The sequence below is a fragment of the Myotis lucifugus genome, unplaced genomic scaffold, assembly GCF_000147115.1.
Source record: "Myotis lucifugus unplaced genomic scaffold, Myoluc2.0 scaffold_83, whole genome shotgun sequence".
Taxonomy (NCBI): Eukaryota; Metazoa; Chordata; class Mammalia; order Chiroptera; family Vespertilionidae; genus Myotis; species Myotis lucifugus.
The window spans coordinates 1,204,467-1,232,129 of record NW_005871131.1 but is presented as its reverse complement, the minus strand read 5'-3'; the positions used below and the strand labels follow the sequence as shown (position 1 = coordinate 1,232,129).

General features: G+C 51.0%; 1 protein-coding gene across 1 annotated transcript in view; it reads right to left on the bottom strand.

The window, feature by feature from the left end:
• CACNA1D (calcium voltage-gated channel subunit alpha1 D) overlaps positions 1–27,663 on the bottom strand; it is a 289,303-nt gene that overhangs the window by 43,878 nt on the left and 217,762 nt on the right. The window contains 10 exon segments of the mRNA XM_023755748.1: positions 3,249–3,332; positions 11,199–11,309; positions 12,888–13,046; positions 15,365–15,566; positions 17,515–17,661; positions 19,378–19,430; positions 19,519–19,626; positions 20,205–20,292; positions 21,906–22,012; positions 24,851–24,910. Of these exon segments, the coding sequence (XP_023611516.1) occupies positions 3,249–3,332; positions 11,199–11,309; positions 12,888–13,046; positions 15,365–15,566; positions 17,515–17,661; positions 19,378–19,430; positions 19,519–19,626; positions 20,205–20,292; positions 21,906–22,012; positions 24,851–24,910 (1,119 nt within the window).

Here is a 27,663-nt window from a genome sequence, read left to right as displayed (position 1 = left end):
AAAACCAACATGAAAATCAATTAGGCAACAGAAAATAAAGATCAACAGAGGTTGGGGGAGAGAGCACAGCAAGTTAATATTGCAAATAATGATGACGTATGGCAGCTAAAAACAGCCAACAATGGACCAAGAGCGTTCATGCTCAGCTGACCCAGGAGCTCTGGGGACAGGCCACTAAGAGACACACTAGGTGCTGCTACTCTGGAGGACGTGGCAGATGCGGGCGAGGGGGTACAGGAGTCAGAAGCCCCGCTGAGCTAGCTATACCATCAGAGGTCAAGGACACCCGGTCTCGTTTATCTCTGTGCCTCCCCAAAGCTTCACCTATGGTCTGAGAATTGTAGATGTGCAATAAACATGTGTTGAAAGACTGAATAAACGAGAAGGTGGCTGGAGCATTCGTTCTGCACTGAGGCCTCACACAGAAATGCTGAGAGCTCCCACCGTGGCCCTCTACTGGCCCACGGCACAGAGCTGGCATTGCCACCCGCTGAGGAAGGTTCGGCCTCAACCCACGTCTGGCTGGGAAAAAAGTCACTGACTGAAAGGACGGTATGTCAATGATTACCTGTGTGATCCTGAATGCCAGGAATGGGCCCAATGCCAGCCTGTTCTGTGCAGGTGCCCTGGTGTCAAATGCTAACTAGAAAACTTAGTGTGGGCTTCTGGAGACCTGACTAATGACGGTCATGAAGGAGCACAACACTGAGACACTGATGAGCGAGGCTGGGCCAGCGGGGACAGAAGCAGTGGGCTCCTGCGCACGGCACAGGGAGAGGCAGCCAGGCAGCTGGGCAGGTGCTGTCGCTGCACGAACTGGTGCCACACCCCGCCAGCCAGCAGGTGGGTCCGGCATTGGAGAGCTGGCTTGTTCACCGAGTAAACAAGCCTTGGCCACATCCTGGTGCCCAGAAACTAAGCCTTTACCCCCTGACCCCGGCACGAGGCTTGCAGCCCCAAGCGCTCTAGGGAGACCTACTGAAAGTGTAGTTTATTACATTTTCGCTTCCATTACAGACCACCTCTGACTTCCATAGCGTCTGCTTCAGAATTTCCATGCAGTACACGGTGATGTAAGTTATAAGTGCCTTTTACAAGATGACGAAGCAGGCAGATGTCTGCTCATTAACTCGGAGAGAGCCCAGCGGCAGCCCAGTTAGGGTCCTGCTGTTCTCCCATTAGCATCAGATGACTGTATGACCAAGACTAACTTATACATTATGAATGGCAATTTTATAGCTGATGTATGGAACATCTCACATGAAGTGAAATTTTCCTAAGTCTGGGCTTATGGAGGTTAGGGGATGTAAAATGCCATTTTGTGCCTTGTCATGGCATGGATTTGGGTGTTATGAGGCTTAAGTCACACATTCATGCACATGCCAATGTCTTAGTCCATTTCACTCATTACTGCAAGGGAAATCTCCCTACCACTTTGCGCTTTTTAGCAAGTATTTTCACAAATAGTCATATCATTTTATCACAACATACCTACGAAGCAGGGAGAACAGGTTTCATTCACTCCAATTGACCCAAGAAAGAAGCAAGGACCAGATACAACAGGTCGTTTGGACCAGGACTAGAACCACCAGGCCTTGGGACTGCATGTCCCACTGTTCTGCTCTCCAGAATCAGCCCAGCCCCAAACAGGTGGCAGAAAGGGTTCTCATTGTCCTTATTTGACACAGGCTGTCTGGGCACCAGGATGGACCGTGCGATCCTGCCGATGTCAGCCAGGCAGAGCGTGGCAGCCGAGGGTGGGAAGTGGCGAGGCTGGGGATGTGGAGCAGGAAGCCAGCACTGCACAGCGGTCCCCACGAAGGACTCGACACAACCTGGCACACACACTGGACACCCACGAAGACGGCGGATGACCTGGGACAGGCCAGGTGGGCACGGCCATTTCTGCCTGCCCCAGGCCCATCGATCTCGCCCAGGGTCAGACCCGAGAGGAGCCGGCAGGAGGTGGGGCTCCCCTTTCTCAAGCCTCTCCATTTTGGAGGGGGGTTCTTGGGATGCTTCTTGGAGGGAGGGCCGCTGCACCTACCATGCTGCTTAGCCCCTCATCAAAAGATTAACCGAGGGCAGCAAAGGAGTACTGACTCCCTCCACCCCAGATGCACACTAGGCCTCCTTCCCCTGGTCCTGGGCAGCTGTCCAGCTGCATCACTATTTTGGGAGCTGGGATGGGGACGTGCCCCAGTGCCACCAGTTGGACTCAGCAGACACGGGACAGGGCACGTGAGGACACCAGCAGCAACGGCCACATGCTCAGGGCACAGCTGTGGGATTTCCCTCCCGTGCCTTCGCAGAACCACAGTGGGTACCGGGGCACACACTATGAACTCCATTTTATAGCTGGAGAAACTGAGGCACAAAGCAGGCAGGTGACGTGCTAATGTGCGCACTCACATAACTCCTAGCCCTTAACATTGTAACGAGATATTCTATTAAAGTGTTTTAGCTCCAAAACAGTCATTCTACATTTATTTTCCCCGTCTCTTTCAGGGGAAGCGAGTGGGGTGAGGGTGGGGAGACCAAAATTGGTCTTAATCTTTCAAGAGAAATGTGTGCCTGAATTTCTAAAACATACAGAGAAACCTGGGGTGGGGGGTGGGGGGCGGGCGAGGGGGTTCGTTTCTGGTCTCCTCTATGTCAGACTTAACGAGAAAACAATGACGTTGTAGGACACAAAGTTTGCTACTTACATTCACTTCAGTTATAGCAATATCAACGACGCTACCAACAACAATTAAGGCATCAAAAGTGTTCCATGCATCAGTGAAATAGTGCTGTTAGGGCAAGCATTCAGCCACAGAGGAGAGGAAGCACACAGGAGAAAAGAAGAAAAGGACAGTGTTATCAACAGGGAACATTCTAGCGTTATGCCACCCGGCTACCTGAAAAACTGCCCTGAAACAAACATGTTATAGATACATCACCTTGGAGATCACTGCTGATACAGAAAACAAGCACAGTCAGAGACGCCTCGCCTGCCCTGCCTACCGGTGCCCTGGGTAACGCTGCAGAACAGTCCGTCCTCCGCAAGGTGGTCTGTGTCTAAAAAGGCCCAGCCTGGGGCTCTGCCTTGTAAAGCCTTTCTGCAGCTCCTACTGGGAAACTCCTGGTTTTAGGTGAAGTGAGGCTGGGGTCTGTGACTTGTCCAGGTGATGCCAGTGCGGGCGGGGAGCGGGATGTACACAGAAGAAGGGCAAGAGGCGGGCGGCCGCGGGCGGGCGCATACTCACGTCGGCTTCGCTGAGGGCCACGTCTATAATGCTGCCGATTACGATGAGGGAGTCAAACGTATTCCAGGCGTCACTAAAATACCCCTGGACAGAGCAGGCAGGGGGCAGACATTTATGAGCATGTGTGAATGAAACGCCACACGGACCATATGGGCACACATCCAAGGCCCCGCAGCACCCTTGGCAACCAGGGTGGGAAGCCAAAGGGAGGCAATACTACTGCCCAGTGGAAAGGGACACAGTGGATGGTGTGCGCCTGCATGTGTGAGAGAGGCTGCCCATACGCATAGACACATGTACACATGCACGCACACACGTACACACATGCACGCACGCACACACACACATGCACACACACACACAATGCAGACCCATGGTCCTGAGCAGCACAACCCGAGCAGAATATCTGCAGGACACAGGGAGGCATTTGGCAACTCTGCCCTGACACCCAGGGTGACAGGCCCAAACCTTCATATGCTGATGGAAGAGCAAGCCCCTCCGACTCCTTCCACAGGGACCCACCCAGTCACCCACCGCTTCTCCTCCACTTAAAGAACACTGTCAGCAGACATTCCACACTCTCTCATTTCTGTGCCCCTAAAACAAACCAGTAACCCTTCCCCCTCCTCGCCAGCCAACAAGAATTACAAAGGGCGTGCCTGAGACAATCCCTGTCTCTCAGCGCTCTCGGTCCAGCAGGGACAGACACGGGCAATGGCTGGCAGGGAGGTGGGCACCGGGGTGCACACAGGTCTGAGGCACCGAGTCGTGGCAGAGGAGCTCACTCTGGGGAAGCCAGGCTGTTTGTGGAGGAAAAGAGCACTGACGGATGATGAAGGTGCTCAAGGGCTCCCACTGCCACCAAGGGAAGCCCCCAAGTCGCCAGCAGCTCCTCCTTGCACCCAGCTCTCCCTCCCTCCCTCCCTCCCTCCAGGCTAAGAGGATGCCTTCCATCCATCAAAACCACCACCAGGTTTTTCCCCACCTCCTGACGCCTCCCACCCCTATGACGCCACAGAAAACGTGGGCACGTTGGCTGTCCTAACAGCGGGAGAAGGCACCTTTATTTTGGTTTCTGTCCATCACTCCAGGGCATGCACGGGGGAGCTATGACACTGACTGATTTGGGTTCTTACAAAATTTCATCTTAAATAGAGTAAGATTTTCCCACCCAACTGCCATGACTTCTGACCCATCCTTACCTCTCTCCTCCCCTCTTACAATCATCATGCCTCAGCCATGTGCTACCCTCATCGACGGCCACCTCCCAGCCCCATCTCAGTCCCATAGCAAGTCAGCAACAGGACTTCACCTGCACAACTCTGATGGCCTGTGGATCAAGTCTAATGGGAAGGTCTACTTAAGAAATACCAACTGAAAAAAAAATAATTGAGAGGATGGTACAACAATATCCTGTGTACTCCTAGCTCCACACATGTACCGCCTCTCTCATTAACAACATCTTAGAAATTGTGGCGGATCCCTATATAAAAAAAAAGAGAGAGAGAGAGAGACCGACCACATCCTACGCCTTCTAGTTTTCTTCTCACAGCGTGTGATTCTTGGCCGGCAAAACCGAGGAAAGACGGGCCGCTCTGAGGACTAGGCTAGTGCTGCTAACATGCAGTCATGCTGGTCGGGGATGAGATAAAGAGCTACGCCAGGACACACAGGAACTCACTGCCTACTTCAGCGAGGAAGTCTCCAGACCGGCAGCGTCAGAGGGCACATGAGTGAGGCTGTGGGCATCCCAGGACTGAAGGGTACAAGTTCTCTTTGAAACGATGTGCACTGTTGTGATGGGTAACACTCAGTGGCTGAGGAGCGGCCTTGGCAGACCGCTGAGGGGCAGGACCTGCCCTTTCCTTCGGGACTTAGCAACTCAAATGCTAGAGTGTGGTGGGCCTTCCCTCCCCTCTAGAGGGATGGGTGCCTCAGAATCATCCATGGTCTCCAATAACTGCTGGGCCTCTGGCGTACACACAGAGCAGAAGCCAAGCACCCCTCCTGTCCGTCCCGGCACCCAGACAGCCCGCAGCTCACTGCCCATGCGTTCAGCTCCACCTGTTACAGCCCGTCATTTACCTGAGGCCACGCCCACTACTGTGCTGGGTGCCAGCCCTATGGCCTACTTTGGACTTTACTCCTGAACAGCTCCTCTCTCGCTGTCCAGAATTATCAATATTCACCTTGGGACCATTCCCATCAACTGGGAACAAGCTATTGTCCAATGGGGCCACTGTAGCCATGATGCTATATAAAATCACTTTCAACTGACAGGATAGGGGCCTGGCATTGGCGCTCCTGGAACTTTTGGGCAATCCCTTCAACTCTCTATCCAGAGGATCCCTCACACTCACAGAACCCTAGAGGCTACACCCCTAACCCAGGCGACAGGAGGCTTGAGTTGGGACAGGTGGCAGGAAGCAAAGGCTCCGGCCCCGAGCAGGTGGCTCTGCTAGGTCCCGGGGAGGCAGGAAATGCCAGCCTGCCTTTCTTCCCACATCCTGTTTCCCAGTTTAGTAGCCGCTTTGTAATAAAATCACTGTCAAGTGAGCATGACTCAGTCCCCCATTGCTTTCCCACCAAAGTCTGGTATAACCCGAAAATGAGACATTGGCTTCCAACAGAGGGCCCTCTCCATCTCCCTCGGCCACTGACACACAGCACATCTCCTACAGCCGAGTTCTGAGGCCGGGGCCCTCAAGTGGAACCAGCAGCCCCTACCAGCCCAGCCAGAGTCAGCCCTTAGATTACTTTTGTCCAGCGCCACCTGCTTGAAAAGATCCAGCAAATCAGCCACTTGCAATAATATCTATGACCCAAAACAATTCTGACTCCAGGCATTTAAAATCAGAAACCAGACTAATGTGGGCCTTGAGGCCAGGCGACTCCATTAGTCCAAGAATTCTATCCCGGTTGCCTGTCGATGTCTGGTCTGAAGCCAGGAGGTAGCACAGACTTGGCACCACGGGGGAGGAAGCGTGTGGAATGGCTGCATACGGGAAACAGGAGCCCAAGCCCAGGGTCTATTTGCTGCCCAGAGTCTCTCTCCCATCTGCAGATCTCACGAAGCCTTTTACAAAGGACCTGCTCCTGTGGCTGACCATGGCAGCCAGGTCATTTACCAGTTTCTGCCAGGGCAGGATTGGACTCAAGGTATGACCCGTTGTGCCAACTTTTCACAGAAGCTGTAGCTGGCAGCTTTCTAACTAGCAGAAGCCTTTGCAAAGGTCAAGTGAGGGTTTACAGGACAACATGCTCACTTTTGCCCACCTCTACTCTGCCCAAATATCCCGTGATAGAAAACCAGGTGCCCTTATGCCAAGAGGGTATCCCTACAGGCTCATCCATTCATTCCTGTCTACAATCCCTAGTCTTTATTGAGTAACCAGCCTGCAGCAGGCATCGTGGGAGACAGAGAAGACCCAGCCTGTGGCATCGCTAGTGGAGAGAGAGGAGTGGAGTAGCAATGATGATGCTAATGCACCATAGGCATCTAACCACACAATGCGTGGGAAGGGGCTGGCTCGGGCTGGGTTGGTAGGGACAGTGTCACAGAGGAGCCAACAATTCAGACAGGCTAAAGGATAATAGGCAGAAGTATGTGCCATGGAAAAGTCTAGCATGTAAACAGCTAAGGATGGGTGTGGAGAAGGAATGACAGGAAGAGAGTGGCTGGAAATGAGGCAGAAACGTAAATGGGCCGAGGTTTAGTGGAGACTTTGACATGAGACTAAGAAAACTATGTTTCTCATATAATAGGTGGCCAGTGCCAGAATTTCATTGGAAGAGGGCACAGTCAGCTTAGGGTTCACAAAGGGAGTCTGTGGAAGACGAACAGAGAGGGGCTGAGGCCAGAGACAGGGAGATGGCGTAGCAGTCAGAATAACTCGAAAAGGAGGCAGGAGAAATTGGGATGTTATGGGGGTCACTGGACTCAAGGTATGACCCATAGTGCCAACTTTTTATAGAAGCTGTAGCTGGCAGCTTTCTAACTAGCATAAGCCTTTGCAAAGGTCAAGTGATGGCCTAGGCAGGTACACATTTTACCAGGTGAGTGGAGAACTTCCGCTAGGAAGATTGCTAAGGTTTTCTTAATGAGCCCCACGCCTGCTGGGACTCTGGGGAGGGGACCCTAGGGCAGGAACCCTGGGGTGGGGACCCTGGGGTGGGGATCCTGGGGTGGGGACTGCCTCCCAGAATGGGACCAGATGCCCAGTGTCTGCTGTGCGTTAGCTCTGCACGGAAGCATGTGGACAGCACTAAAACTCACTTCTTTCCCCAACCTAACTACTCTTTACTCTTGCCAAGCCCAAGTGGCTAGGCACATAAAATAGCCCTTTTTGAGGCAGAAGCAAGATCAAAATACTTGATCGCCTAAGTCTTGAGAATAACATGTGGCTCTCTGGGGATAAGTCCATGACCACGGCCAGCAACCTGGCTGGAACACGTACTGGACCACACAGCAGGTGGGTGACATCTAGACCACAAAGAGGGAGCCTCAAACATGACCTGTTATCTTTACCTGTAGGAGCCAATACTTTGGAAAAGGCCCTTCATCCCCCTCCTTGGAACAAGAGAATTTGTCAGAGGATTCCAGGGGCTTCCTGGGGAACACTGGAGGGCAAGGCCAGGGGCACGGGGCTTGTTGCTCACTCAAAACCCTAGGGCTGCATGGTCCACTCCCAAGTCCACTCCAAGGTCAGCTCCAAGTCGACAGCACAACCTGAAGTGCATGAGGTCAATGCCTGGCAAGTGGGTTTCCCTTGGAAGCTGACACAACACACTAAACAGCCTGCTTGCTTTGTCCTGGTCCATCAGTTTTTAACATTTGTCATCTCATGGCACACATAAACTAATTATTAAATTTCTGCAGCACACCAAAAAATAAAAATATAGGGATAATTTTGATTCATTCACACTGGACTGCTATTGCTGTGCTGGCTGTTGTCACTGTTTTGTTGACAATCTAAGGGAAAGAGGTGAGTGCTCAGCCGGGTACTGCAAGTTTTAAAAATTTGTGTGGCACATCGGTTGAAAATTGCTGCCCTAATCCTTGGCTCTGTGGCTTCTTACCACCTTGCACTCTTTTAAAAAAAATTTATTTTTGTTGTTGAGAGTATTACAGATGTTCCCTATTTTCTCCCTATTGCCCCCTTCACCTGGCTCCTGCCCCACCCCAGGCCTTGCACTCTTACCTCACCAACTCAACTCTGCCCACCCGTGAGCCTGCCTCCCCACCAGGAAGCACCCAGCTTTGGGTTTCCTACTCTGTCTGCCCACCTCAGCCCTTCCTGCTGATGGCGGCCGGGTGACCTCCCCTTGTGGTCCTGGGACCATGTCCCTCTAACTGTGCTCTCTCTCAGGAGGCCCCATCGCTCCGTCAGGGTCTGAATAGGAAAGAAGTCCCCAGGGTCAGGCCTCTGGATTTGCTTTAACCTTTCCTCCTACGTCTACCAAGAAGGGTTTTGTTCGGCTCACTGCCTGTATCTGAATGACAAACAGCTGTGACCCAGGCTGCCCTGGCACAGATGCTGAAGTTCTCCTAGAAGGTGTGGCCCTCAATGCGGAGTCCCTGTTACAAAGCTCCTCCCAGGAGACACTTTCCTATGAGACTGATGGGCCAGGTTTCCCACTCCTCCGTCCATGTGGCCATCTCCTCAAAGAATCTTCCCCCTGCAGCCTCTCACAGGGTCCCTGAACCCGGGAGGGAGGGCCCTCACCTCACCATGAAAAGATGAGGATAAGCCAGGGAGTGCTCTAGGCAGAGCTTTGCATGTAACTTGGTGAACTGATTGCTCTAGGCAGAGCTTTGCATGTAACTTGGTGAACTGATTGTCCCCCACTCTCCAGGCACAAAGCAGCATAAAGCCCTTCCTGCTGACTTTGGTGACCGAGTGGCAGAGCTCCCCCAAGCACAGAGAGACTGCTATCGCTGTGACAAACTTTCTCAATTGCAACCTGAGGTTGTCTTATGCTATGAAAATATCTTACTAAGTAAAACTACAAAGCAGCACAATGTCTATCGGAAATCACTCATTTTAAAACTCTGGTTGATCAGTACTGATTATAAGTTTTCCCTTATACCTCCAGTCTGTTAACAGGCCACTGAACTCCCCCCGCACCCCAGGTTTGGTATCAGCAGTTTACTGGGCAGAGTAGCGTGCAACGAGCCATTGATGCAATGGCCTGCTACAGGTATGCGCTCACACACTCACACACACACAAATTCACACAAACACATATTCACTCAAACACATACACTCACATACACAAATACACACATACATGCACACACACACTCACACAAACACATACACTGACACAAGCACACACACACTGATACACACTCACACACATGCCATGGGCAAGTGGGCCTTCTCAGCCTAGAACAAACAAGCTTTTGGAAACCTCAGAGCATAATCACCAGTGAGGGGAGGGGAGACGTGGTGTGGGGATCTGGGAAATGCTCCATAGATATGATCCGTGTTGCATTTCTCAAGGACTTCTGATGTTGTTATTTTGCAAACTTCCATCAGTCCAGACAAATATTATTCAAAGGTGAGAGGGAAGCAAACCAAAATTTCCAAAGGAAATTAAGATGAATTTGGAAAAGGAGGGAACGTTTGTATGTGGAGGTGTGGACAAGTCACAGGAAAGAACACCTGGCCATGCATAAGGTGCCAAGTCTGACCCCACTTCACTCGCCCCCACTGGTCACTTACTAGTGTCCTTTCTTTTGGGTCCACAAAGAGCTGACAAAGATCGCATAGAAATTAATTCAAATTAAAGAAAGGAACAGTTTTGAATTAGAATTCCATGTAAGTAAGGAGTACGTAAAATCATTTCATAATCCAAGAATAAATTAGTCTTGCCAGGTACCTTCCATACAGATGAACCAATAACTGGGCCGCTGAGCTTGTCATCCCGACTGACAATTTGGGGCTTTGCTAGGAAAGAATCTGAGGGTCAAACATCCTACAGCTCAGCCAGGGTTGCTGCTCTGCCCAGGGTTTTAGAACAAGGGAACATCGTTGGTTGAAGGGAACATGTTGGTGGTGGTGGTCACAGTCACAGTACTACAGCCCGTGACCACCTGACACGTCTACAGCCTGGTACCACTTGCCCAAGCATGGCACACCTAGGGATTCTTTCCTCCTCACAGCACCCTGTGACACAGGACTATCATGTCTTCACTTTATGGCGGAGGAAACGGAGGCATCTAGTGGTTAAGGAACTTGTTCGATGAGCTGGTGGAGAGCAGGGATTTGACTCCAGACCTGGGTGTGCTCTTTGACGTTGTCCTATCTGCCTATCTGTTATTTTATAGACACTGAGGGATGTGAGATGGATCCACTCCCTCCCAAAGGAGACACAATATGCTGAACTGCCCAACACAGTTTAACATATTTCATGTCTTGTTTTGTCTTAAAGTTAAAAGTTTCTAAATTAAATAAACAAACATATGGTATGGCTCTGAGAGGTCTGCAGCGGGTAGAAGTTTCCATAAAAGGTAAAGAAGATGCTGTAGACCAAGAACACACAAAACCAACGTCTTTTTCCTAGAAATCTAAAAGTAAAATCAGGGCCGAATTCTTTCTGATGGGTGATGTGAAAGTGCTCCAGTAACGAAGCAAGTCTCCCGCAGACAACCTGATAATGCTGTTCTAGAAACAGAAACTAGGTTCAAAACAACCTCCATCCCACCAATTCCCAATGCTCTCCTCCCTTCTTCTTCTTCTTCTTCTTAGAATTGTTTTTATGAGGTTTTGTTTTTGCAGATTTATTGTCCCAGATGCCCTAATCAGATTTTAATGTTTGCAGGTGATAACCCAGTTAGCGGCCAGAACAATTCAGCATAATTCACTGACACAAGACTAACAGGAAGTGGGTGTTTCTCTGGGGTGATTCAGCAACAGCCTCTGTGAAATGGTTTCAGCAACTCACCTTAGGCTTAAACGCAATGACCTTCAAAACCATCTCGACAGTGAACACCCCAGTGAAGACCATGTTCAGGATGTCCATGGCGTCATTAAACATCTTGGACTGCTCGTAGTGCTGTGGACGGAGACGGAAGAACAGCTCTCAGAGGCCCCTTCCAGGCTCACAGAAGGAGGCCCCCAGCCCTTCCTCCCGGCAGGCGACTGCCCTCTGGGGACACAGGCACCCTCTCCCAGTGACTCCACTGGCACTGTCAGGTCACAAGCCCTCCCCACAAAGTGCAGGGGCCTTGGCAAGGTGAGGATGACTGGATGCTGAAGGGGAAAGACATCAATTGCCTCTGCTCAGGACAAAAGGAGCCTGTCCCTCCTTCTGGCAGAGATCACACTCAGCGCCATGACCCAGGCACAATGCAGAACCCGCCCAAATGTCCATGAATAAAGGTAGGATTTGCTTAGGCATAAATTTTATGCCATTTAGTTCCATGTTCAATAAAGGCAGCATTATCTTGACTTCCCCCTTCCCCCTACATCAGCACATGGTCCTTCTCATGCATAACGGTTTCTCACGTTAAAGGAAAGCATTACGAAATCTGTCACGGGCTGTCTTTAGACCAGCCGTGGGCAAACTACGGCCCTCGGGCCGGATCCGGCCCGTTTGAAATGAATAAAACTAAAAAAAAAAAAAGACGGTACCCTTTTATGTAATGATGTTTACTTTGAATTTATATTAGTTCACACAAACACTCCATCCATGCTTTTGTTCCGGCCCTCCGGTCCAGTTTAAGAACCCATTGTGGCCCTCGAGTCAAAAAGTTTGCCCACCCCTGCTTTAGACCCATTTTCCAGACAGCTCTGGGAGTTGGCTTGCTCACGCTCTTCAAGTCAGTGTGAAAACTGAATCTAGACCTTGGTTTTTGCTTCTTGTCCTAATGCAACTAGACAATAAACTACTGGAAAGGTTAACTAGTAAGTCTAGTAATTATAGCGTTTATATTAAATATATAGAATTGTATTAAAAGTTAATACACTGTAATCCAGTGTGGTCCGCTGAGGTGAGTTGTACTCCTCACCCCCAATGTGAGCAGAGAATAGCTGTGATGCAGATCAAACTCACTACTCCATGAACGGGAGGGTCCCCACCGCACACTGAGAGCTCCCTGAGGACAGGAAAATGTGACTTGTATGTTGTTTTCCAACACTGGGTGACAGGCCCAGAGCAAAGTGCCTGGCACAAATTATCCAACATAAACTTTATATCCGAGGCAGGCATGATGGCCTTCCCATTTTAGCAATAAAGGAAGCAGCCTCGGGATGTAAATAAGTTTCCCAAGGTTGCCCCTCCCACCCTGGTGAGGAGTCCAGTCAGGATTGGAACCCGTCTGTCCAACTCCACACACACAGAGCGGCAGTCCTCAGCCACTCCCTGGCCCCAGGAGCCCCAGTAAAGGTTACAGAATTGAATGCTCCGGCTCCACGGAAATGTGACCTATGGCCATGCTGTACAGACAGTCTCTTAAACTCCCACCGTGATGACAGTTAGCCAAGACCAGACTCTGACCAAACTACAGCCCTGACTCATCAGAAATCAAACCCATCCTCTGGTGAGAGGCTGGCCTTCCACCCTCACATCTGGGGCACGGACTGTGCAGAAGGCCCAGACACGATCCCCATCTCCACGCGCCTCCATCTTTACCTGCATGGCCAAGCAGAGTGTGTTGAGCATGATGAGGACAAACATCATGTATTCGAAAGGCGAGGAGTTCACCACGTACCAGAACTTGTACTGGTAGGGGTTTTTGGGGATGTATCTCCGCACGGGGCGTGCTTTCAAGGCGTATTCAACACACTGACGCTGCAATGGGAGAAAAGAGCAACAAGGGGTCCTGAGGGAGGACGAAGCTCCCACCTGCTCTGAAAGAGCCGGCGCAGCACCTGCTGGGAGGGACCCGGGACCCAGGGGAAAACTACTCGGCAGCCCCCGTGGACACCACTCTGCATCAGGGACAAAGGGCCCCAGCTCCATCCCCTCCTCTGGTTGTCACAGCTCCCTGGGGTGCCCAGATCCCCCAGACTGCTTCTATTTTACTTGTTACAAAACTGAGCCAAGCCCTGGTCGGCATGGTTCAGTGGTTAGAGCACCCGCTTGGGAACTGAAGGGTCGCGGGTTAGATTTAGGTCAAGGGCACATACCTGGGTTGCAGGTTCCCATCCCAGTTGGGGAGCTTGGGGAGGCAATCAATTGATGTGGCTCTCTCACATCCATGTTTCTCTCTCTCTCTCTCTCTCTCTCTCTCTCTCTCTCTTGCTCTTTTCTCCTCCCCCTCCCTTCCACTCTCTCTAAAATCAATGGAAAAAATATCCTCTAGTGAGGATTAACCAAAACAAACAACCCACAACTGAGCCCAGAGCTGCACATTGCCTGCCCGAGGTCGCCCGGTGCACAAGCAGAGATGTGGGCCTTGCCCCAGTTCTCGTTCCTGCCGTTGTCTACGCCAGCGGGTTAGACCTGCAGTTCTCCTGCCCACACTGTCCTCCAGGAGAGGAGACCAGGTCACGAGAGGCACAGACATCCCAAGCCCCCGACAGGCTGGTTCATTGCCTGAGACCAGAGCCCCACAGCTGCTCCAGGATGGACCCATGCAAGTCATCTCTCAGGACGGAGTGTGTTAACTGTGAGTGACTAATGGTGAGCTAGCTGTGTGTCCATCTGCAAGCATTTGAGGCTCAGGGACTGCTGTTCTCAGACTTCTGGGTCAGTAACGATGGCCTCCCCACTCACTCTGGGGCTGAGACTGGTCCACCCTTTGCAGTGAGCCCGGAAGGAGCCTCCAGGCCCAACAGCTTGGCATCAGGCCCTGCTGGCACCTTGGCCCAGACCTACTCCCATTCTTCTGCTTAGACTCAGTTCTAACTGACTTCAGACAGGCTCCCTCCTATCTAGGCCCTGGCCCTGCTATGACCTCACACAGTGACTCCAGGGGAGTCCCCCCACCCCCAATCTGAGTCTGCTCTGGATCTCGGTGGTGACATAATTTCGGCTCTGGTGCTGCCCAGCCGGGGGTGAGGAGCGGAGCCAGGCCTCCCCCTGACTGTCACTGGTGGAATCTGCAGCGAAGTCCTGACAACTCAAAGCAACAGCTTCCTAGGAACCAAGCCAGCACTGTCCTCACATGTCCCCCAGTGGGCATGGCTGCAGCCGAGACAGCAGACTGCCTCACCACAGCCACTTCCCCCAGGAAGCCCAGGCTGGCAGACTATTCTTGCTCACTCTGTCATCATCAAACCAAGATGCCAATGATAGAGGGCCCGGGGAAACTCCCAGAGCAGCATCTCCAGCTCACAATCTTTTACGGCTGAAAGGGGCCTCTACAGGCAGCTCCTGAATGACCTCAATTTAGACATAAGAGACCAGACCCAAAGGGGATCAGGGACACACCCACAGTCCCTGAGCAGGTGCAGGGAGACCAGGACCAGGACGCAGGCTACTTGGCTCCCTCGTACCATCACACAATCAGAGCCAAGGCCCCTGCTTCTATCGTGTTGGTTAAAACAAGGTGCTAGATAACAAGAGATTGATGCCAGGGCGATCTTAGTCCCAAGTTTAAAGTTAGCGCCTCTTCCTGTGGTGTGATAGCGCACTTCCTCCTAACCAACGGTGCTCAACCAGGAGACATTTGACAACATCTGGAGATGTTTGGGGTTGTCACCAAAAACAGGGGTTGGGGCGTGCTACTGGAATCTAGCAAGTAGAGGCCAGGGATGCTGCTAAACACGCTACAAAGCACAGCAATAACTCTCGGCCTGAAATGCCAACAGTGCTGAGGTTGAGGAGATAAAAGACTGTCGTTAGGAGCTCTGGGAGCATCACTGGTGCCTTCCGGCCTCTGGACACACCACCAGATGAGACTGAGAGCTGTCACCGGTGGGTCGTGATCACAGAGGTGGCCCAGGTCTGGGGGTGGATCCCACAATAACAAAGTCAAGTCTGAATCTGACAACCTCACTTTCAACAGCAATGACTCAGACTGGCCACGGGTGTGCTCTGAGCAGGGCCCAAAGCCCAGGCACACACACAGGCAGCACCTTCCGCTGTGCATGGGGAAACCATCCACAGAGAAGTATCCCTCTCCTGCTCGAGGGATGGAAGCCCAAACAGTGTGTGACTTTAACCTGATTTTTGTCCAGCTCACAGTTCTTATACTCTTTTTCTCCCTGCTCCTGGAACGTGACAATGACGAAACCCACGAAGATGTTCATCATGAAGAAAGCGACGATGATGATGTAGATGATGAAGAAGATGGAGATCTCTACGCGGTAGTTGTAGATCGGGCCCACGTTCTCTCCGTTCGAGTCGATGGCTTTGTACAGCAACCTGGAGAGCAGAAGGGCCCAATGAGCACAACAGCCCCACCCAGTCTGGGAGCCCCACCCCACTGCCTCCCCAGGGCGTCCCTCTTCTGCATGTCCCCATGGCACTGACGGTCAGACCCTGCACGGGAGCCCCCTCCCCGAGGCCCCTACACACAGGCGGGTCTCTGAGGCACCCTGGTTAGCGTGAGGCCCAGTCAGCCCAGCACTTAGGTGGGGGCAGCTGGGATATATTTGTGATGGATGCTTGGAGGAATGAGAAACAAAAGATTTCACAAATATTCAATCACAGTCCTTCCTATTCCCAGGTAGAAGAGGAGGAACGTCTCACACAGGCACTGGCTGAACTGAAAACTGCACACTGACAAAGACAGTAGCAAGCAACCATGGATTTCCAAAGAACTCAGAGAGCTTCCCCAAACTGAAACACACACTGAATTAAATACAGGCCAGGGAGAACTCCACAGGAAGAGGGGACATCACTATAAGGCCCCCAGTTAAATTCAGCCCCATTCTGATGCAGAGTCACCACTTCCAGGGCACCCACCCCTGGGTGCACTGTGCTACACACCTTCACATCCATCTGCAAAGGCGGACATCACTGTCACCCCATCGTATGGGAGCTCAGAGAGGGAGCTCAGTGCCCAGGGTCACACTCCTCAGGGGCAGACCCGGAGTTGAGCCCAGTTCCTCTGAGCCCCAAGTCCTAACCTTGTCCATTTCCCCTCAGCTACCCCCATGATTTGCTAAAGCACAATGTTCAAAACCTGAGACTCAAAACCTCCGTAGAGTAAAAGATCTTACTCCGCGCCTCTTCTCTCCTCAGCACCAGTTCCCTAGTGAACAGCCCCACCCAGCCGCCCTTTCCCTGCAGGCTCTCCTGCAGAGCTCCCTGGCTCTCTCGTGCATCCAGAGGGTCTGCCAGCCTGAGAAGACCAGCCTGTCCACCTTCTGCAGTCCCTCTAGGCCTGGGAACTTGACATTCAGGAATCCATCTAGGTACCTATGCTCTGGTGGCAGGAGCTAGAGGTGGGGTGGGGCAGCAGAGAGCAGAGAGTAGCAAGGGTACAAGAGACCCTCCTTTGGTATTCCACCTCCTTCCTTCTTCCTGCTTTTCTTACTCTGCCCATTAAAACCCTAGCCACTCTTCAGGACCCTATTCTGCACATCTGTGACATACTAGACCCTCCTGCCTGGTTTGATCACCTGACACACTAACTGAATTTGGGTTTGAAGGGAGGAACCATGTCGAGACAACTGTTTTTTCCCACGGTGCCTAGCAGAACATGTCACCTGGAGCTGGTACCAAAAGCACATTTGATGAATGAGCAGGTGAGTGCCTCAGTGAAAGACATGGCACAATGGCAGCCATCCACGCCTGGCACATATCAGTAGTAGGGATGGATGGATGGGTGAGTGGATGCATGGATGGATGGATAGATGGGTGGATAGATGGGTGGGTGGATGGGTGGATGGGTGGATGGATGGATAGATGGGTAGGTGGATGGGTGGATGGATGGATGGATGAGTGGATGGGTGGATGAATGACTTAGGACATTATCAAGACCCTATTTAGTGACCCTATTTAGCTTTACTGACATGGCTACCAATGGCAGTTGGCATGACAAACAAATGCCTTTGAGGGCTCCCCATTTCCATCCAGAGCTGCTCCCCAGGAGCCAGCTGAGAAGAGCCCCTGCCTAGGAGCTATGCCCTCCTCTCCTGGTTCCCCAAATCCGAGAGTCCTGAAGACTGGCCACAAAGCTTAATCCTTTGTCTAATCAGACAGAGGGGCCCTGTGGGCCAAGAAGTGATTGACAAGTGGTCCAAAGTTTAAAAATCATAGGGAAAGCCTGAAACTGCCGAGAAAAGCAGGACTCACTCAGGAGAGAAGGATGGCTGGAGTGCCCTGAGGCAAGAGGCGCCACCCTGCGGAGTCCCTCTGTACTTACTCAGGCCAGCCCTCGAACGTGGAGACCGTGAACAGCGCCATCATAGCAGAAAGGACATTGTCAAAATTGAAATCACTATTTTGCCAGAGCCTCTCATGGACCACAGGGTTATCAATCTCCCCATCCTTGTAGAGGATGAAAAGCCCCCTAGAGAGGAAAAGAAATGCGGGTCATCTTGGCGTGATGAGAAATCGGTCACAGCTGCCCCATCCCCACACTGCAGGCACCGACACGCTTGGTCCACCAGCCAGGCCACTGACCTGAGCATGGCTCCGCCTGTGTTTCTCTTTCTCCTGCCCTGTATTCAATCTCCTCTCCAGTTCACATAACTGTCGAGTAACTACTAGCTTAATGAGTATTCTCCAGAGCAACTAGGCAGCCACCGGCATATGCCGGATAACGAATGAAAATGACCAAACAATAAGCATTTCTCATATGCACTGGGCTCAGCATGTACACGGAAGAACCAAAAGCTTCGGCCTTGGAGAATTCCATAAGCTCTGGAAGCCAGCCCAGGCATCCTCTTAATCTGCATTTTAGCTTTAATTGAATTCCTTCTCTTTATACCAACAATATCCCCAGTTTTCCCCCCAAGATTCTATAATTTCTGGCACACAATATTTCTCATAGGATTTCATTTCTGGAAGGAGTCAATGTCTTTGTTTTACAGATGAGGAAGTGAGGCTTGGAGGGGGAAAGGAAGGTGACTTCACACTGTTGCTGAGCTGCTCAACTCCAGGAGCACCCTCCACCCCCAGCCCACAGGCCTGGTGCCCCTGGAGGGGCAGAGCCAGCGCATTACATTGGTGCTCTCTGACTGCACCTTCTGCTAAAAAGAAACCCCAAACCAGTGGAGGCAGCTGGACCTCCCTTGGGGACATCATCAAAGGATGGGGACACGGGGACTTCTGCACAGTCTCAGACTTTAGGCCCTGGTTTCCGTGTCTGCCTTCACATTCTTTTGCATGGCCTGGGATAAGAGACACGAGTGTTTCCCACCTTATCTCACCTCTGCCTGTTCTTGTGAATGAAAATATGGCCAAAATGTGGGCGGCAGGAAACCTATCAGAAGATGGCAGCCAGCACCTGAATTCCAGGGAGTTCTGGTTTGCGGAAAAATTACCCATGTGGCTGTAGGGCAAGTAGGGCAAGTATGTCAAACTCACAGCCCTCGGGCTGCATGCCTCATTTATTTGGCCTGTGTTAGCCTTTGAGTTTGACATGCTTGCTGTAGGGTGAGCTTTCCTGGGCATTTCAATTGTTATTTTAGGGTTTAGTCCCCTCCCCTCTAGTTTGTAGAGTCAATACCAAACATCAAAGGCCATCTCTCCATTGTTTTGAGGTGATGAAAAGCTTTGTAGCCCTAACCGGTTTGGCTCAGTGGATAAAGCGTCGGCCTGTGGACTCAAGGGTCCCGGGTTCGATTCCGGTCAAGGGCATGTACCTTGGTTGTGGGCACATCCCCAGTGGGGGGTGTGCAGGAGGCAGCTGGTCGATGTTTCTCTCTCATCGATGTTTCTAACTCTCTATCCCTCTCCCTTCCTCTCTGTAAAAAATCAATAAAATATTTTTTTAAAAAAGCTTTGTAACTAGATAGAGATGGTGCTTACACCGCAAAGAGATTGTGCTAAATGCCACTGAATTGTATGATTTAAAATGGCTAACTTCATGTGATGTGAATTTCACCTCAAACCAAAAGAACAAACAAACAAAAAACCCCCAGAAACCCTCCATCGCTGCAGCCGTGGGCTGAGCACACGGGCCTCATGGAGCCCACGCCTTTTGAAATGCCAGCGCAGGCGAATCCTGCAAGCCTTCCATTTGTCCTTCCCAATTTCCCACTCCTGTGCGCGGGACATTCACCTGCATTCCTCAGGGTTACTTTTGGCTTCATCTGTGCAGCGATAGAACTTTCCCTGAGTACAAAACAGACACAGAGAGTCAAACGCAAGCTTGCCCCTGAAGAGATCATCCGGGCCTCGTGCCCCAAGGCACATCCTGTACCTTGAACAACTGGACCCCGATGCAGGCAAACATGAACTGCAGAAGGGTGGTGACGATCATGATGTTGCCGATTGTCCGGATGGCCACGAAGACGCACTGGACGACGTGCTGGGGGAGAGAGCAGGGAGAGGATGAAGGGGAGACTAATACCAGACGAGACTGTTTATGTGTCTGTGCATCTGCATATGACTTCCTGACTTTGTGGGGCTCTGTTAACTGTGGGGAGTTAGCCCCAGTGCATCATGGCTGCCTGGGAAGAGCACCTTGTAATGGGTCCCACCTTGGTTTCCTACCACGGGGCGGAGGGGGGGGGCACTGCCTGGCACACAGGCCCACAGGACTTCCCACCCCATTAAAAAACTTAGGAAAACATAAACCCTCTTTTGTACAACCTGCATGAGAATAGATTTAAAGACCAAAGTAAACACCATTAATAATATAAAAGTAATAAATGCTGAGTAATTACATAAAGAAAATATTTTAAATAAATGAAAATAAAGGCAATCATAACACTTAAAAATGGTATCAGGTTTGAAAGAGGACACTCCACTGGGTAGAAATGTCCTTTTCAGAGGTGAACGCACTTTAAAATCCATCAGGCCTCAGCCCAGCGCGAGCCCAGCCAAGTCAGTAAATAGAGCTAACCCCGCCGAAGCCAGCCCAGCCTGCGGGAGAGAGGCCCGAACCTTAAGTCCTTTTGCTCTGTTGATGGCTCTGAGCGGCCTCAGGACCCTTAAGACCCTGAGAATCTTCACCACCGAGATGGCACTGGATCTAAGGGGAGAAACGGGAGGAAAGAACGCAGAGGGCATTAGAGTTGGATGAAACACGGAGACTGTCACACTTGGCTCTCATTTTACTACCACAACACAGCGTGGTGGGTCCCGTGTGGAGCTGAGCTAACCTCTCCCTGAGACTCACAGGTGAGCATGGCTATGACCCATGGACCCTCCTCGGCCAGGCCCACGCACAGCGGCCCTGCTCAGCTGCACAGCTGGCCTTGGCAGACACAGGACTGACGAAATCTGCTTTGTTCTTTTCAGGGGGTATAAACGCTAGGTAGTACTTGGCTTTCAGTTTTGCTTATTTGGTCTTGTTTTCTACCTTTGGAAGCCTGTTTGATGCTGGGTTTTGCTGGCCTTCAAGGAGTCCACTACTTGGTGAGTGAGATGGGCAATCACAACCCCATGGGGCAGGTGTGACCACACAGGGGATGCCATGAGGGGAGTGTCATCTTGGGGAGCTTGGGAAGGCCCCTAGGGAGGTGATATCCAGGTGAGTCTAGGGGGAGTGAGGGTTAGCTAGACAAAGGGGGAAGGGGCTGCAGGCCAAGGGAGGGCCAGGTGGGCAGGTCCTGTATGAGAGAGTGCAGCTCCCTTAGCAGGGCAGGTGGCTGGGTGTGGCCGAGCACCTACTCGGGAGGCAGTGGGCAAGGGCTGCAGCTGGAGAGGAAGGCACAGCCAGGAGTTTATAAAAGTTGCCAAGATACTGGTTCGAATGTCCTTCCAAGATAACGGCTACATGGCTCCCTGGCCCTGGGTGGTGGTGGGAGGTGAGAGGGACTACTCCCCGAGAGCAGTGGTCGCCAGCCTTTCGGACCTCACGGACCACCATGGTCTGCAGACCACCGGTTGGCGACCGCTGCCCTAGAGGGCCGTTTCCGGAGGGGGTCCTTCATCTGAGGGGACAGAGCCTCTCAATTCACCTTTAGCCCAGAGCTGGGCATGCATGCTCCCATGTAGGAAACACTGAGCAGTGGTGCTTAGAAGTCCGCAGGAAAGCAAGGCCACCCCTGGGTGCTCCCACTGGAGCTCCCGGGTGTGGCGGGCAAGCAGGGTGCAGCTCTGGCTATTTCCCACCAGAAACCTCTAAATGCCGTGATGAGGACCTGGGGCCCTGACTTACAGTCTCAGGCCCCTCCTAGCTGAAAATTTTAGAGGGCAAAGGAAAAGGGTCATATGTCCTGGAGATCAAGGGAACCTTCACTACCCAAAGTAGAAAGGGCTCCAAGAAGCCACCAGGTCCATGTCCCTCCCATACAGATGGGGAATCAAGAGGATGCCCTCAAGGTCCTGGGGCCAGCCCTGGAGGAAGCTGGATAAAACGCTTTGAACTAGAACTTGGCTTCTTTCACTCTCCGTTGAAAGCAAATATCACAGAGAACAGTAAGTCCAAGCTAGCAATGGGCACGAAAAGGACAAGAGAAACACAAGAAAGCAGGGACTGCCCAGAGCTTTCTGGCCTAAGTACCCATTAAGCTTTGCCAGGTACCTAAATGTGATTATTAAAATGATGCCCAGCCTTTATGAATCATGTTAAAATTCCTCATGTAAACCATCCTGCCCAGCAGTCCTGGTGTCTACGCACCCACACCCCGGAATACTTACTGGATCCCAAAGGACACCAGAGAAACCCCGACGACCAGCATGTCCAGCAAGTTGAAGTAGTTCCGGCAGAAGGCCCCTTTGTGGAGGAAAGCTCCAAAGGTCGTCATCTACGGGCAGAATCTGGGTGAGCTGACTGGTTTTTCTCCCCAGAGGAAGAGAAACCTGGGCTCTTTACAACGCCTGGAGGACAGTCTATCTTTACTAACAAGCGTGCATTATGAAGCCAGAAATCTAAGCCAACAGGGCTGAGCACCTGCATAATTTGTTCAAAAATGGCAAAAGGGAAGCTCACTTTGGGGACATAATAAGAGAACAATTTAGACTTTATTACAGCAATAACAAATTTCAAACATGAACAACATTGGCATGTCCAGAGAGCCTGTCTCAGGAGAGTCCACGTGACCATACTTGCTGCCCAGACAACTTGGCTTCCCCACACAATGCTGCTTCAGGCCCTGAGTCCCTGGGAGAGCCTACACTGTTCCAACCCAGAGGCTGGACAAAGCGCTGGGACCTGGCCGGTGTGGCTCAGTGGCTGAACTTCTACCCATGAACCAAGAGGTCACTGGTTTAATTCCCGGTCAGGGCACATGCCTGGGCTGCAGGCTTGTGCAGGAGACAGCTGATCGCTGTTTCTCTCTCAGCAACGTTCCTCTCTCTCTCACTCTCTAAAATCAATAAAAATATTTTTTTAAACGTGCTGGGGCCCAGTACTCACCGGCTCTGTCTACACAGAAACCAGTACATTGCCAGGGAGGCCCCTTCCTGCTCCTACCGGTCCTTAGTGGTACATCCACTGTACCCAGCTCTTCCCACTCAGTTCTCCAGGTGGAGGGGGTGTGGCTAGGAAGCGTCACCCGCGTCTCACCGAAGTCATCCCACTGCTCTCCAGTCACAGGCCACGAGCACCTGGAGCCCACAGCGTGGGTGCTCCTGTGAGGCTCTTACTGGTGATGGGAAAGGAGTTGGGTGAGGAAGTTCCCCAGAATGGAAACAGCAAAACACAAAGAATTCAGTGTTTATATAAAAAATAAATAAAAAAGTAAAAGAGTGGGGAAGACTCAGGTAAGTGTCGGAGAGGAGAGACAGAGTTGGGAACTAATAAAATTGGACCATATGAAATTGCCAACACTCCACCTTTTCTGACTTACAAAAATGGTAATTTCCTGTGTTAAACCAAATAACCAAAAAGCCTTCCAAATTTTCACAAGGCCACCAGGAACCACCGTTTCATATGTCGGATGCTTCTTGGCAAATCTCTGTTTTCTGAATCCTTGTCTTAGCTTATTTTCCGCTCTCTAAAATACTTTCAAAATCATGAATGACGTGGAAGGTTTGTGTGACTGAGGTAAATATACAGAAATTGAAAAGCAATACATTTTTTTCCTTTTAAATAAACCTGTATTTCATTTGCCCCAAAGCCGGAAAGTAACTACTTCATTTAACAACTAAGACATGTGGAAAATAAAATAAAACCTCAATTAACCAGGCTAACAGACTGAGTAGAACATTTCCCCATCTGGTTTAAGGAAAAAAAGGGAAATTTTTTTTAAAAAGCAGCTGGGATCAAGCAGAGGTTGGGTGAGTGCCCTTCACCCCACGCCCACCCACTGCCTTCCGCCTCTGTGCTCCTTACCGTGGAGACCGCTATTAGAATCTGCTCACGGACCCGGGCACGGGTCTGACTTAGTACTGACAACCAAATTCACTGGCTTCAAGGCAAGAAAATGAACTAAAATGTTTAGATTTTTAACTAATGTTTACACAGAGATTGGTTGTTTAGTTGGTGTTTCACTGTTTTCATTGCCAAGTAATAATAATAATAATAGAAATAAAATAAATACCCTATTCCTGAGCCATGTTAATTGAGGTTTCATTTTACAGAAGATTTTGTAAAGAGCCCAAGTTCCATAGTAGTTTAACATAAAATACATTTTTTCCCCTGAGATGAACCCACAAAAAAACCTCAAAATGGTTTAAAGAAAACTGTGGTTAAAATTCCTCATTTCCCAGCTCATCGCCCCACGGGGAGATGATTTGCTCTGACAGTTGTCACAGGCCACGTTATCCAGGACTGCTAAGACCCGCACCACTTCGCGAGTCGGGGCAGGGGGTGCTGGGCTCTCTGCGGTCGGTCTCCGCTGGGTGTGCAGGAATGAGCTCCCCAGGCGGCTCTCAGCCTCAGTACACGAACCGCATGCAGCAATGGCACCTGTTAGCTCATGCATGGGCAGTACATTTAGGGCACCCTGGCCAAAAGGTGCTCCTTTTGTCTGTGTAAATGTAAGCCCATCCATTAAAACAGAAAATATCTTAACACAAACAGATTCAAGTTATCTTGCAAATCCTGTTGCAAGAAAATAGTGCTGTTACTATTTTTAGGCCACTGGATCGTAATTCAGTCAAAGAAACAAGAAGAGATCCATGCCCTTCACGGGATAAATGCATTTCCTCCGACTCTGATGCCGGGAAGGGTGGGAGAAAGTTAACACATGGTGATGTGTCTGTGATCAGTTGACACAGTTCAGAGGATATAAAAAAAGAACAAAGCATCATTTCCAATCACTATCATGAAGCCACAGAAAGTCCTACATGCATCAAGGATTAAAAGGAAAGAGCAAAAACAGGTTGAAGTTTCGGGAAAAAAAAAATCCTCTGATTAAAAAAATAAAAAGTATACGCTTGATCACAGACAAAAAAAACAAAAACAAAAAACACAAAAATAGTCCAAAGCACTTTACGCTGCTTTGCGGTGTGTCACACGCAGGAGCAGGCCCCTTACACACACCCTGCGGAACCTGTTACCTTCAAAACAATCTCAAACGCAAAAGTAGCTGTGAAGACATAGTCTGCATAACCTAGCATCTGGAAAGCAAGCAGAGAAGTGAAACTATTATTGCTACAGCTGCACTAGAATATGTGAGGATCAATGAAAACGCCATTACCTTTAACAGGATTTCAACAGTAAAGATGGCTGTGAAAGCATAGTCAAAGTAACCCAGTATCTGAAAGGCATAACAACGAAATGAGAGAAAGGCACCCCGACAGGCCCCACAGCCATACGCCCATGGGTGGAATCCCACCTGCAGTGGGAGGCCCTCCCGGGACAAGCCTGTCTCTCTGGAGGTAAGCGCAGAGATGCTCACAAATGCCCGACCCAGGCCAGTCACTGCTCCTCTGGATGATGGACCAAGAGCACTTGGAACTACTTACCTCCTCAGCCGCTCGTGCCCACCCTCCCAGCCTCACGTCTCAGACAGAGACTCGTTTCTAAACGTGCTTTATTAATAACCCTTTCTCATCGGAGCACCACGTTGACAAATTACTCGTGGCACCAGATAAATTAGAGCCTCACACACATCTTGAATTTTTAACTGCATCCTTGGCTGAATGAAATACGTTGCCATCCCCTGAGCTTTAGAATGGTGGGGAAATGTAAATAATGATGCAAGGGGCATCAAAAGGGGCCGGAAGCTTCCTCGAGTCCCCTCCAATGCCAGCCCATTTCCTCAGGGAGTAAGTACCCCCCCCTCCCCGCACCCCGATGTGTGGGGCTGGGTAAGCCCTCAGGGAAGTTTCACTCACCACCTCGCTCACTCTGCATCGAGCCCTCTCTCTACCATCACTGCTTTTTAACCTCGCCGGGCCCACCCGAAGAACAGGTGACCCGGTTAACGAATCATCAGTCCAGGCTACTTTGTCAGTATTCCTGAGAATACCGTCTATTCTCCAACCGGCTTGCCCCTCTGGGGTCTCTGCCTTTCTCAGAGCCTTGGGGGAGGAGAGAGGGGCAGGTGGGCTGCAGCAAGAGGTCTGACTGCCACTGAAGGAAGGCTGCTCGCCGGGACCTCAGCCACCAGGAGACAGTGGAGACCACCAGGAGAAGCAGCCATCTCAGCTACTTACTATTGTGACAACTGTAGTCTAAGGTTGAAAGAACTGAGCAGATCAGTGTTGGAAGGGAGTCTGGTAACAATCCTTTCCTTTAACAGATGAGGATACCGGGGAGGGCACAGGGCTGCCTGCCCGGGCCACGAAGCCAGTCCTGGCATTGCGGAGCATGGAGCGAGGCCTGCGGAACACTAGCCGAGAGCCACGGGCCCTGCTGCTGAAGTGTCCACCCCAGGGAGGCCTTTGCTCTCTGTTACAATAAGGTGAGGACCTCTGCCCCAAAGGCCAGCTCTCCTCAGCTCGAGGTTAAGTTCTCTTCTCAGAGGGCATTCATTATCCAAAGGGCTTCCATTTTTGAATATATAAACTTTGCGTATCCGTGTTTCTGGCCAGGCCATGCAAAGCATTTCACCCACTACAGGCCTCTGCCCCTCCTCCTTTCCTCCATGGTCACAGCAGGACTTTACTGCTGGCAGCACCTGGGCGGCCAAGAAAAGCACTGCTGCCCACGCCCGAGGGTCAGCGCTCTCAGATCCACTCGGCCTCCTTTCTCCTTTTCACTGATAACTCAGCAGAGTTCAAAAGCAAAACAAAAAGTACTGCAGGATCGCAAATGCACAGACAGAAAGTGGAATGGAGGTGGTCAGGGGCTGGGGAGGGGACATGGGGAGCTGTCCAATGGACATAGCTCCTGTCATACAAAGCCCATCACTATGAATACCGTCTGTACACTCAAAATGTTGTTAAAAGGGTAGACCTCATGTTAAATGTTACCACTATAAAAAAAACTGTGCTTTAAAAAGCAATGCACATACACATATGTACATCTATTTAAAAACAGCATTCTTGGGGGAAGCAGCAGGGGAGTAAACTCATGGGCAAGTAATGGACAAGTAATTACAAAAAAAATGAGACTACGAGGCCCCGATCTAAATTAATTCTCCGTCAATCTGTGTTCCAGGCTAGCTCCGGACCTAGTCTGCCTTGTGATGGTATTTTTCCCTTCGGTTTCATTTTTATCATGGAACTCAACGACACGAGTCTTTGTTCCATTTACATGTAGAGATTAAGACAGGCTCGGGGCTGTTATCGTTACATCAGCACCAGCACGTGCCTTGGAGGAAAGTTCTTTATCTTCCTGTCAGAGTGTGTGTTTATCAGTCTGATAGGCTGGGTTTGCCAGGCTTCAAACCGAGAGGCTGGAAATGGAAAGACCGCATGAGGGTTGGTGGTCACAACCGAAATCCTGGGGCACTGATCTGGTGACTGGTTTTAATCCTCAAATCTCTAAACCTCATGAGCAGACACAGGTCCCACGCAGGCACGGCAGCGGCGCCTGATGGCCTCATGCCGGCCGCCCTCGCCTGGGAGGGTTCTGAGTTACCATCTGAAACTGCGCTGCAGTATCAGGGCTGAGAGGCAGCAGGTCCTGGTTCCAAACCGTCTCATGCAGGGACTGTTCAGCGGAACCCGCTGCCTGCTAAGCTGGGACTTCTTAGGCGAGAACTGTCTGGGCACCGTGCTGTCCAACATCCGCAGGGCAAGGTGCCACCCCTACGCTATGAAACCCGTTATAGAAAACGTAACCCTCCACTAGTTTTCTTCATAAAACAGCCTCTGCCCCACCTTCCTCTCACAGAACCACTCAACTCCACACTGCATCACCTCCCTGACTTGAGTTTCTCCCAGTGACGGAGCCAGGTAGCTTCGTGACTGTCCATCCCTGTGGGACCGAAGTCTTCCCCCCCAGCCCTCAGGAAGCTCCTGGGCCTGCCTCACACCTCGTCTCAGTTTTACTTTCCCTCCTGCTGGGTCTTCCACTCGGCAGAAGCACCCAAACAGCACGGATGAGAACTGGGCCGTGGGA